Raw genomic sequence first — 13,191 nt, forward strand, 5'->3', positions numbered from 1 at the left:
CTCTCCACCCCCAGGCTCCCACCCTCATTCCTGATGAAGGGCTTTTGCCTGAAATGTCAATTTTCCTGCTCCTTGGATGCCGCCTAACCTGCGGTGCTTTTCCAGCACCACACTAATCTTGATGGGCCAAATGGCCTAATTCATTATAGGGATTCTATGAAATTCTATGACATTCTGTCCATCACACATTAAGAAGTGGGATATTTGCCAATGATTGCATAATTTTTCGCACCATTCATGACTTCTCAGATACTGATGCAGTCCATGTTCAAATACAATAATATCCAGGTTTGGGCTGACAAGTGGCAAATAATATTCATGCCACAAAAATGCTAAGTAATGACCATCTCCAATAAGGGATAAACCAACCACTGCCCCTTCACATTCAATGGTGTTACCATCACCGAATTTCCTATTTTCAACATTCTGGGGGTTACCGTTGACCAGAAACTCAATAGGGCTTTCCATATAAATACCAATGGTTACAAGAGCAGGTCAGAGGTTAGGAATACTGCAGTAAATAACTCACCTCTTGATGCCTCAAATCCTGTTCATCATCGATAAGGCACAAGTCGGGAGTGTGATGGTGTACTTCCCACCTGCCTGGTTGGGTGCAGCTCCAACAACACCTAAGAAGCTTGACACCATCCACGACAAAGCAGTCGCTTGATTGGCACCACATCCATAAGCATCCACTCCCTCCTCCACCGACACTCAGGAGTAACAATGCCTTTCCCGTGTGCATAAGATCAAATAACCTTATTTGTCTCAGCTGAAGTTGGGTGGGTGGTGGGGGGGGGGGTGCTGCTGTAAGCTTTCTTCTGTCTTTGTTACTTCTAGATGTGACTAATGTACTAAGGCTGGTCTCCCTTCCAGAAATAATCAAGTCCCCATGTTTTAACTCAAACCAAGTCCTGCCAACCCACCACGCTCACTGACCTATCCTGACTTCTGGTCTAGCAACACCTTGACTTTAAAACTCTCATCTTTGTTTTTGAATCTCTTCATGGTGTGACCCCTGCCTATATCTGCAACAACCCCCCGCTGCACTTCAAGATATCGGTGTCATTCTAACTTTGGTCTTCAGCTTCCCCGGATGTTAATGTGTCCATCATTGGTGGCTGCGCAGCCTGGGCCCCATGTTCTCGAATCCCCTGCAACATTCTACTTCACTTTCGTTTTCCTTGAAGTCACCCTTGAAAAGTTGCCTCTTTGAGAAAACTTTCCGCCACCTCCTAATAAATTCTTATGCAGTTATTGATGAGATTGAAAGATTCTTTTAATCAGTTAAGGGAATCAAGTATTATGGGAATAAGGCAGAAAAATGGAGATGAGAATTATCAGACCAGCCTTGACCTTATTGAATGGCAGGCCAGACTTGATGGGCAGAATGGCCTACTGCTGCTCCTATGTCTTATGGTCTTAATTGGTTTTCTAATTCTATTGGGATATTTGATTGTGTTCAAGGTGCTATAAAAGTGTGAGTTAATGTTGCAATCATTTCCTTAATCATGGATTTCATTATTTTCTTGATGATTGATGTCAGGCTAGCTGATACATTATTCCATTTTCTTTCTCTCATGTTTTTTCTCTCGCGCTCTCTCCAGAGCAGTTAATCTAGAGATTAACATTTGCCACCTTTCAGTCCATTGGGACTACTCTACGAATCTAGGGAATTTTGGGAGATGCATCAGGAAAAAGTTTTGGTTAACTATACGGCATATGATTTATCAATTAAACCAGCTAAAACCGTGGAGACCCTCATACTGTCCTGTCACCCAAACCTGGAGACACAAGTGATCAAATATTGCTGAAGGGCAAGTACAGGTGAACAAATCAACCACGAAAAATGAATAAATGTTTATTAAATAATTTGGTGAAACATTATTGCAATTGTGTTTGAATATTGAATGGTTTTTAATACTTTAATACTGCGTGACATTAATAAAATATAAATAATCGTAAACAATCATTAAGAAATCCTAATGATTCCAGAACTCAAATTCATACCTTTAGTCCTTTAGGGCTCCAGTTCTGATATCAAACAAGTTCCAGGTTGTTCAGTTTTCCATCATCTAACGAATGTTTCTTACATAAAAATCTCCAGGAAATTATTGTTACAACTGGTATAGAAAACGTACTATAAATTATCTCAAAAACTGGAAAGAAAATTTTCCAGAACTCAAGAGATTTATTAAAACATAAATATTCTGGCATTTAGATAATTGAAGTTTAAGGTTATTTGAGGTGTCTGATTTGCTGTGTCTCAATATGTGACTTCTGTCAAGATGCAGTCAGTTGTTAATGCTGACCTCCTCACCTGGAACAGACCACTAGTGGATATGCTAAGCATGGGTCAGAAACCGTTCTTTAAGATGGGACTTGACATTGAGTTCTTGAGAGAAGAGGGAGTTGCTGTACACTGGGGAGGCAGTTGGTGGGGGAGTGGATAGGCACATCACTAGAGTTGGCCTATACCATCATTGGTCCTGGTGCCCTGGAATTTGTTTAATGACCATGTATCATTAGAAAGGAACTTGCCAACTTTTATTTTCTGAAATTGAGCCATTTGACTCCCCAGAGATTAACAGTATTCTCAGTTGAAGGGGAGTGCCTGAGCGTTTTTATATGGGATATTGCCGACAGTCACCAAATTGCTATTAGAATTCCCTTTAATGTGTTGTCAATCTCAGGGCAGGTATAGAGTGAAGTCTTGTCACTGTGGATCTGATATTGTAGCTTCTGTATCTAACTGCAGGAAGTTTCTTTTTCAATTCTCTATCTGAAGGCAGGTCCTGGATGTTTATTTGCCATGCTGCAGCAAGGTGTGGTGACTTTTACTATCAGTGGGTTGAGATGACAAGCCTTGAGTCTACCTCAGGCAGAATATTGGTCGAACCCCATATGGTTGGCACTGATCTGATCCAAACACTTGCCATCTAACAGGCCTTTCCCTGCAGGAAGCTACGGGGGGGTTAAAATGCGACTTTGGGATCAGCACAGAACAGGTAAAAATGTATTGGACACATGTTCACACCCTACTCCACATACAGACACATGTAAAACTGCATGCAGGCACTGAGACTGGGCAGGGGAAGGCCGGTAACATGAAATATAAACAAAAAAAACACTGGAAATACTCGGCCTGAAAATGTTCCTGCTCACAGACCCTTAAACTTGGAGAAGCAGGCTTGCTGGAAAATAAGACTTGTTTCTTAAGATAGAACAGGGACCTTGGTTCAATTCCACCCTCAGGCGACTGTCTGTGTGGTGTTTGCACATTCTCCCAGTGTTTGTGTGGGTTTTGTCTGATTTTTCCTCCCACAGTCCAAAGATGTGCAGGCCAGATGGATTGGCCATGGGAAATCCAAGTTTACAGGGATTTATAGGTGGGTGGGCCTGGGTGGGATGTTCTTTGGAGGGTCAATGTCAGCTGAATGGCCTGCTTCCACACTGTAGGGATTCTATGATTCTATTAAATGAAATTCATTTACTGGTAGCACCATTTCTTTACTAGTCTTAGTAACATCCCAATGGCATCTGATTTAGTGTGTTTGACATGTTTTGTCCTAGGGAGACATGGTTCCTTCTTTAAATGCCAAATTTTGTCCAACTTTTCAGGGAAGTATAGAAGTATAATTAAGAGCTTGATGTGGCAGAAGCTAAAGAAAATGTGTAGCTGAAATCTGTAATTTGGAAATTGCAGAAAATGCTGGAGATTCCATGTGGTTGCTTCTGTTGAAAGGACATTCCCAAAACATTAACTTATCTTTCACTTTCAGGTGCTGATTAACCTGTGGTATTTTTTCTCCCTGGGGTTAATTAGCGACGGGTTCCCTCTTTGAATGATCTCAGAGGCTGTTAATGATTTGCCAGACACTTGCACTAAGATGCATAGACTTCACCTTCATTCCTTCAATTTGTACTGAACTAAATACAAAATTTGCATTTCTATAGCACCTTTCAGGACATCAGGATGCTGCAAAGTGTTTTACAGCCAAGGAAACGTAAGGTTGGAAGCAGGGCAGCTAACTTGAGCAAGCTCCCACAAAAAGCAATAATAATGACCACATAATCTACTTCATTAATGTTGATTGAAGGACAACTCTCCTTTCAGATAGTGCCATGGGATCTTTAAATTCACCTGAGAGGTTACATGATTTAAAGTCTTATTTAAAAACTAACTTCCTTCACAGTGCAGTATTCTCTCAGTACAGCGCTGTCTCAGGTGTGGGGTTTGAACCCCAAACCTCTGACATCAGTCTAGAACTCAACCCACTGAGCCTCAGCTGACATTAGCTGTTCTCCCTTGATCTAATATAAAACCCAGCAACCCTAAGCAAGGGGGTTTAAGGGATTACATTTTTCCTTGGTGGGCAATACTGCAATGGAAGTTGGACACTGCTCTATAGCTAAACTACCAACAGGAGTTTGCAACTTACCAATCCAGTGGTGCATAATTTTAGCTGTAAAGACTAAGTTGCTTTGGAGCAGAAAGCTTGCTACATTATTGAGACAAGGTAGTACTAAGGAGCCTATGAGTTCAGGAAAAAGGTCTGAAGACAGCCCTCAATTCAGTCCAGCTGCAGTTTGTTACAGAGCTTTGTGGGCAGTGAAGCCAGAAACATGCAGAGCCAGCAAACTGGAAACACCTCACTTCCTCTTCTGTGTGTGTATGAAATGACAACTAGACAGTCACAAAAATTCTAACACAAGAAAAGACCTAAGACCTCATGACTCATGTCATCAATACTAGAGTAAAAAGAATTGTGAGAAATAATTCTCTGCCTTGTGTTCTGAACTTTGGATCTACAAAATCTGATTTCTCTGTCTTTATATTTCTAGCCATGAGATTGTTTATTGAACCATCTGTCTTTGGCTTGTCTTATTTGTGTGTGTGTGTATGTGCGCCTGTGTCTGTGTGTGTGTGTGCGTGTCTGTGCGTATTTGTGTGTGTGTGTCTGTGTGAGTGATGTGTGTGTATCTGTGAGTGATGTGTGTGTATTTGTGTGTATGTGTGTGTGTTTGTGTATTTGTGTGTCTATGTGCGTGTCTGTGGGTGTGTGTGTTGAAGTTTTTCTATAGGGCATTGTTTAAGACTCCAGTGATCTTTTTCTCTCACCACTTATTGAAGAATAACTTTGTTTATGATAAATGGAGTTATTTTCCTGTTAACAACCAAACCTGGTGTGAAACTTGAAAGGGTTCAGAAAAGGTTTACAAGGATGTTGCCAGGGCTGGAGGGTTTGAGTTATAGGGAGAGGCTGAATAGGCTAGGGCTATTTTCCATGGAGCATTGGAGGCTGAGGGGTGATCTTATAGAGGTTTACAAAATCATAAGGGGCATGGATAGGGTCTTTTCCCCAGAGTAGTGGAATTCAAAACTAGAGGCATAGGTTTAAAGTGGGAGGGGAAAGATTTAAAAGGGACCTAAGGGATACGTTTTCACTCAGAGGGTGGTGCCTGTATGGAATGAGCTGCCAAAGGAAGTGGTAGAGGCCGGTACAATTACAATATTTAAAAGGCATCTAGATGGGTATGTGAATTGGAAGGGTTTAGAGGGATATAGGCCAACTGCTGACAAATGAGACCAGATTAATTTAGGATATCTGGTGGGCATGGCTAAATGGGAGCAAAGGATCTGTTTCCGTGCTGTACAACTCTATCTGCACGACTCTACTGTGAGCAGTTCTTTAAGGTAAAATAATTGTTTCATTGGAGGCATTTCAGCAGAAGTTCACTCAGATGATTCTCCAGTACAGAGGGATTGGAGAGGTTGGGATTCCACTCCTTGGAGTTTAGAAGGAGAGTTGATCTCATTAAAACATATCGGATTAATAAGGGGCCTGGCAGGGTAAATACTGAGAAAACATTTCCTTTCATGGGAGAATCTAGGACCAGAGGGCATAGTCTAAGAATAAAGGGATGCCAATTTAAGACAGAGACAAGGAGGAATTTCTTCTCTCGGGGGTTGAGAGTCTTTGGAACTCCTTGCCACAGAGAACTGTGTGGGCAGAATCCTTGTGCATATTTAAGGCTGATACAGACAGATTCTTGATCATTAGGGGAATCAAAAGTTAAGCGGACAAGACAGTAAAATGGATGTGAGGAATGTTGGATCAGCCTTGGTTCTATTGAATGGCATAGCAGACTTGAAGGGCCGAATGGCCTACTCCTGTTCCTATTTCTTATGGAATTACTTCTGTCCTGAATAGCAGCTAGCATGGAAATTGATCATCTTGGTGGATTATTTAAGTAGGTCCATGTTTGTGATGGTTTGTGGAACATTGGGGTTCAATTGTCAGCACATTTATCCCAGCTGAGTGGTGGAAAACATAGTCATATCAGGGTCCCATTTCTAGCTGCTCCCTAGTGACTGGTTAGTTCATTCCTTGTTAATTCCATGCCTGCAGCAAAGTGCATGTCTGTAATCATCAGGTGAAGGTGAGAAATTGGAAGTCAAGGGTCACCTCACCTGTCACACGTCACTGTGGGAGCAGAGTAAGAATCAAAGGGACTGCACTGTCAATATGTAGGAGCAGGGTAGAAGGGTGTGGGAGTGGGGTGGGCATAAGAGATAAGATGGAAGAGGAGAAACACCAGATAAAACCAGAATGGTGTGTATATTATGTACCTTCTCTTCACTGCTAAGTTGTAGGCTATTGCAATATTTTGGAGACAGCAGTTTTTACTCCATATCTTTTCAGACCAGCATTGGGTGAATTACACTGCAGAACTAGCCTGATAAATATATCAGCTGTTTAGTCATGCTTTCGTAATGTGAAATCTATGTTGGAAATTATGAAATTGTTCTCAATTTTTTTGACCTTTTGCTGACACGCTGAATCACTCAAATAGTTGCCTCAAAACCAATTGTGGAAAAGGGGATGTTGGCTGAGAACGCAGCTGACTGCAGTGCTCCCTGTGATCCTCAGTATCTGCTCCGTTCAACTCTTAGTGATGCAGGTGAAAGATGAGGAGAGAAACCGACAATGCACTATCTTGGATTCCTCCATTTCAGTTGATCAGAAATAAAAGAACAGCATTTGATGTTGTTTCTCATAACAAAAAGGTCTTGAATGTTCTTTCAGCCAGTTTGGCATCTTTGATTCTTGGCTAAGGCTCAGCAAATGACACTGCCTTTGGTTTGTTTCCCATAGACAAGGCTCCAGTCATTATATTGATTTAATCTCCTCTTTGATCTGTCCAATCAGCATTCGAGACAGCACAATCCCTCCGATCTGCAATGACAGATCAGAGAAGTACTTAATTTCCTGAAAAAAATACAATTTCAGCAACTTCACCTATTGATCCCAAGCCTGACACATGCTCATTGCTGCAACTAAGTCACCTCAATGCATTTTAAGGTTACATGTAGGTCTCCCTTGTTGTCTTTACTGAGTCGTTAAGCCTGGCCCTGCATACAGGGGAGGAGGTCCTGGGGCTTTAGGAACGTCCCCTAGAATTGGAAGGTTCTATAGATTTCCAATTTTTTTGAGATGCGTGAGTTTCCTGAGGATGTGAGGGTCTTTGGTGTGGGGTGGAGGGGGCTGGGGGTATGAGAGTTTCCTGGAGGTGTGAGAGTTTCCGGGAGATGTGAGACTTTCTGTGGGGTTCAACGTTTCCTGGATGAAAGAGGGGTCTGAGAATTCCTGAGCGATAGTTTCCTGTAAGTTCAACATGTCCTAAAAGCTGTAGGCATTTACGAGGGGTCTGGGGCTTTCTGAGGGGACCACAGGATTTCAAAGGATTTGTAGTTTCCTGGGGCTTCAGGAGGTTCGTGGAGATTGAATATTATTTGAGGATATGAACACTTGCTTAAAGCATAAGAGATTCGTGGGAATTTGATAGTTTTCTGGGATTTAATGGTTTGACAAGGGATGCAAAGTATCCTGGTTACTCATATCCTCCTGGTGTTAGAAAGCTCACTGGGTTTGGAGGCTGGGGAATTGCCATAGTGAACATATACATATATTATATTCCATCAAGGGAGGTTCATTGGGCTGACACCTGAAAATGCCAGGACTGTGTTATGAAGAGCGATTGGTTGGAATGGACCTTCACCAGAGTTTCGAAGGATGAGAGGAAATCTGATAGAAAAGTAGAAAGTTTTAACAGACTAGATCTAGGAAGGAGTTTTCCCAGGTTGGGGAGTCTAGAACCAGGGGTCACAGTGCCAGGATATGAAGTAGACTATTTTGGACTGAAATGAGGAAAACGTTCAGCACTTCAATGGGTGGTGAGTCTCTACAATTCTCTCCCACAGTAAAGCTATGGAGGCAAAGTCACTGAATATATTTAAGGAAAAGATTGATAATTGTTTTAGATATTAAAGGCATCAAAGGGTGTGGGAAGGAAGCGGGATAGAGATAGAGAATCAGCCATGATCATATTGAAAAGCAGAGCAGGCTCAAAGAGACAAATGACCTACTCTTGCTCCTAGTTTTCTATGAGTTGTGCTGTTTCCTTCCTGCTGGTTCCAGCTGTTGTAATAACTGGTCTCTTTATGCTCTCTCCCATCATTCCTCCCCTCCTCCCCTTCCCCCCCCCCCACCCCTACCAGCAGCCCAGCCTAGTCTGAACACAAATACTTCAATCAGTCTCTGAGATATTTGCTGTTTGTACCTGCACGAATCATGGCTCAAGCAGAGACGGAGAAATATAGGCACAGGCAGCTGGATACATACAGATACATGCACCTATATATGAATGGTCCTATCCATACTAAGAGTGCCTACCTGTGGCAGTGCCAGCCCAAGCACAATGCCTCCCACCAGCAGCAGATGACTCTCTATCCAGATCGCTGCCTTGTCAGCACAGCCCACCGGGTGCAGGAATTTAGAGGCTTCCAGTTGGTTTAGCGATTGTTTCCCAAAACCGCACATTGTATTGATCACTGACTGAAGGCAAAGGGAGATGATGAGGAACAAATAAAGTAGGTGGTAGTCATTTGCACAGTGGCGTGCCTTAGGGACCCCAGCCAGAGAATGAGGGTAAGAGGGCAGATTTCCCAGCAGGCATTGCTAACCTCAGGTACACTTGAACAGGTTAATGTCTATAAGACTGGAGCTGACATTGGAAAAATGCCATTCTCATGCATGTAGTATTTCAATCCACTGGTCACTTTGGATTTACAAAGTCAGAATCATCAAAACTGCAGAAATAAACTTTTATCCAATTCAAGCACCTAACATCTAAATCAAGTCCAGTGTAAAAGCAAAACATGTTCCTTTGGCACAGTGGTAGTGTCCCACTTGCTCCAGAGAGTGTGTCATAACAATTATGATGTTTTGATTAAAAATATACAAAAGCAAAACTGTGATTGCTGGCAAGCTGAAACAGAAAAAGCCACAAGCAATTAGTGGGTCACACAATATCTGTGGACAGCAACAGAGTTAACATTTCAGTCTAAGACCTATCAACAGAATAATTCTTTCAACTTGTGCCTAGATAATAACGGAGGCAAAATAGGGCAGTCAGCCTCAAGAATCCAACCCCAGGAACACCCAGTACCTGGAAGATGGGTTTAAAACTTTTTTTTTAACAAAAACACTGCATATTTTCTTTACTTCTTCATTTTTCTGCCTTTATATTTTGTGTTTTGTTTACTTTTCTGTGTTTTAAGATGGCGCCAGACAGTGACGACACCATTTTCACTGTATTTTGTAACAATATACACATGACAATAAATAAAGCAAATCCAATATTTCGAATGGCTTACCTCACCAGGTATCAGTGTACAGCAGGAGTAAGGCACACCACAGCGTTCGGGGCTGGGATTGGTCGGGGTACAGTTGAAATACATGTTCTTTGACCAATCTTTGTAGCTGTTCCAACCACAGCATTGAAACTGCAAGAAGGTAAAGGAAGAAAGATTTTACAGGGTGTCCATTATACTAAGATCATCATTAACACTATCTTAATAAACGTTTCTTTGTGAATATATTATAAATATGTATCTATATTAAACAGACATTGTAGAATCTGCAAGTTAAAAGCATTATAACATACAGGATTCTGGGTAATCCAAGATGGAGGACAGGAAAAATTTCTGGCTGCAACAGCTGCTTCTTTTTTTTGAGGTATTTTAGGTGCTGGAGGTGATTTCCTCGAATTCCAGGAGCAGCAATTATTGTTTTATATGCTGTTGCATTGTTTTGGAACTTTGGAAAAAAAAGTCAAAACAACAGCAGTTTTAAAAGGGAGAAGAACAGACAAAGGAGGTCATTGCAGGAGAGAGAGAGAGAGAGAGAGAGAGAGAGAGAGAACATGCACATGCACATGCACATGCACATGCACAGCTACTGCCTTTACTGTCTGAATTCATGTGTCGCTGGACATCGGAGTGTATCTGGGAAAATTAACAAACAGTGAAATTCATAACTAATCTTGGAGGAACTGTTGGGCGAAGCTCACAGCACAGAATCAGATAAGTTAATCATTGTTTTAAATGTGGCCTACAGAGAATCTGCAGTAGTGAGTAGAGTGGGTTCTTACTTGATTATATGTTTTTGGAGATATGTCTCTTGATTAAACTTAAAATATAAGCCATAACTAGTAATTTAACCTGGGGCAATGTTTGTAGAGGAATAAGATGGTGTTATTGTCTGGGTCTGTAGATTGTGATGGAACAAAAATGGCCTTTATATAGAGTGATTTGTAGTGCGAGCAGCAGCGGAGGTAGGACGAACTCGGAAGACTGCAGATAAGGTAAGGCAGTTTTTATTAAAATTACTTACCGGTAGCGGGCAGCGGTGCTTTTCTCTTTCACAGAAGGAGAGGGAGCAGTGGAGGAAGTGATGGGGACCAGAGGGGTAGCCGGGAAGGTAAGCAGTGAGTATAAATACTCACCTTTCGACGCCAACGGCCATTTTAAGTGCGAGCAGCAGCTGGAAAGGAGCAGGAGCAGTGGAGGAAGTGACGTGGACCGGAGGGGCAGCCGGGAAGGAAAGCAGTGACCATATATATCAGCAAGGCGGCAAACCCGAGACTCTACTACTGTAGTGTCTCCCAACCGTCCTCCTCCTCTAACCTAGTTAATAAGTAGGAAGAGCGGGAGCAACGACCAGGGGACTGCCGGTAATATATCTGGGCAGTGGCTGAACCCGAGACACTACACGTGTTGTGTCTCCCACCACCCCCCCGAACCAAAAATAGGACCCTGGTTTGTTAAGGTAAGAATTTTCTATTTTTTTATCGGTGAATGGTTAAAAATTGACTTTTTATGGTTTATCTATTAATTGGTTTTTAGAAAAAGACTATAGCAGAGAGGTATCAGAAAGTATTTTAACTCAAACCTATACAAAGTAATAAAGTAATTAACTAAGCAGAGATGGCTGGGCAGGTGATGTGCTGTAGCTGTATGATGTGGGAGCTGACTGATCCCATTGTGAATGGCAGTGACCACATCTGCAGCAAGTGTTGGTTGCTGGAAGAACTCCCTCTCAGAGTTGATGATCTGGAATCTGAGCTTCAAACACTGCGGCACATCCGGGAGGGGGAGAGTTACCTGGACGCTTTGTTTCAGGAGGCAGTCACACCTGGGAGATTAAGTAATTCACATTCAGTTAGTGATCAGGGACATCAGAGTGTGACTGTAATTGAGGCTGGCAGGGGGAACTTGAGTTCAGGAGTGCAGGAGCATCAGCCCTTGACCTTGTCCAACAGGTATGAGATTCTTGCTCCTTGTACAGATGAGGAAAAGGGCTCTGGATAGGATGAGCCAGCTGACCACAGCACCATGGTGCAGAAGGCCATTCAAGAGGGGAGAGCAAAAAGACAAGTAGTTGTTATAGGGGATTCTATAATTAGAGGGACAGATAGTATCTTATGCAAGCCGGATCGGGAGTCTCGCATGGTGTATTGCCTGCCCGGTGCCAGGGTGCGGGACATCTCCAACTGGCTTGAAAGGATATTGGAGTGGGGGGTGGAGGATCCAGTTGTTGTGGTCCACGTTGGTACTAACAACATAGGTGGAGGACCTGTTTGGGGAATATCAAGCACTAGGAAGGAAATTGAAGTACAGGTCCTCAAGGGTCATAATCTCCGGACTACTGCCTGAGCCACGTGCCAATTGGCATAGGGATAAGAAAATTAGGGAAGTAAATACGTGGCTAAGGGATTGGTGTGGAAAGAGGGATTCCATTTCATGGGGCATTGGCGTCAGCTTTGGACCCGGGGGGATCTGTGCCGTTGGGACGGTCTCCACCTGAACCGATCAGGTACCAATGTTCTAGCGAAGAGGATAAATAGGGTGGTCAGTAGGACTTTAAACTTCTGAGTTGGGAGGAAGGGAAAGTGAAAGCGACAGGGAGTATGGAGTTAAATGGAAAGATAAGCAGGAGGATAGCATGTATGCAGGTGGATTTAACTTTGAGGCAGATTAGGAATGCAACAAAAAGGAAGGATAACTTAGGAAATCTTATGACTTCCAATATCTCTAATGACAAGAATGTTAGCATTAAGGCACTTTATCTGAATGCTCGTAGCATTCATAACAAAGTAGATGAACTAACGGCACAGATCATCGTGAATGATTATGATGTGGTAGGCATCACAGAGACATGGTTGCAGGGGGTTCAGGACTGGCAGTTAAACATCCAAGGATTTACAACTTATCGAAAAGACAGGGAGGTGGGCAGAGGGGGCGGGTGGCCTTGTTAGTTAAGAACAAAATTAAATCTATGGCACTGAATGTCATAGGGTCGGATAATGTGAGTCTGTGTGGGTGGAATTGAGGAACCACAAAGGCAAAAAAACCATAATGGGAGTTATGTACAGACCTCCTAACAGTGGTCAGGACCTGGGGCGCAACATGTACCGGGAAATAGAAAAGGCATGTCAGAAAGGCAAGGTCACGGTGATCATGGGGGACTTCAATATGCAGGTGGACTGGGTAAATAATGTTGCCAGTGGATCCAAAGAAAGGGAATTCATGGAATGCTTACAGGATGGCTTTTTGGAACAGCTTGTCATGGAGCCCACAAGGGAGCAGGCTATTTTGGACCTAGTGCTATGTAATGAACCAGACTTTATAAAAGATCTTAAAGTAAGGGAACACTTAGGAAGCAGCGATCATAATATGGTAGAGTTCAGTCTGCAGTTTGAAAGAGAGAAGGCAAAATCGGATGTAATGGTATTACAGTTAAATAAAGGTAATTATGAGGGCATGAGAGAGGAACTGACGAAAAT

The 13,191-nt window shown here is 42.6% G+C and overlaps 1 protein-coding gene across 1 annotated transcript in view; it reads right to left on the bottom strand.

The window, feature by feature from the left end:
- Positions 1-5,987: 5,987 nt before the first annotated feature.
- Positions 5,988-13,191, bottom strand: part of tspan33b (tetraspanin 33b) — a 46,670-nt gene continuing 39,466 nt past the window's right edge. The window contains exons 8-10 of the mRNA XM_043695418.1: positions 9,722-9,850; positions 8,739-8,900; positions 5,988-7,241 (exon numbers count right to left, since the gene is read on the bottom strand). Coding sequence (XP_043551353.1) covers positions 7,176-7,241; positions 8,739-8,900; positions 9,722-9,850 — 357 coding nt within the window. The 3' untranslated portion in view covers positions 5,988-7,175. The remainder of the gene's footprint in view (positions 7,242-8,738; positions 8,901-9,721; positions 9,851-13,191) is intronic.

The sequence above is a fragment of the Chiloscyllium plagiosum genome, chromosome 9 (assembly GCF_004010195.1).
Source record: "Chiloscyllium plagiosum isolate BGI_BamShark_2017 chromosome 9, ASM401019v2, whole genome shotgun sequence".
NCBI classification, from domain to species: Eukaryota; Metazoa; Chordata; class Chondrichthyes; order Orectolobiformes; family Hemiscylliidae; genus Chiloscyllium; species Chiloscyllium plagiosum.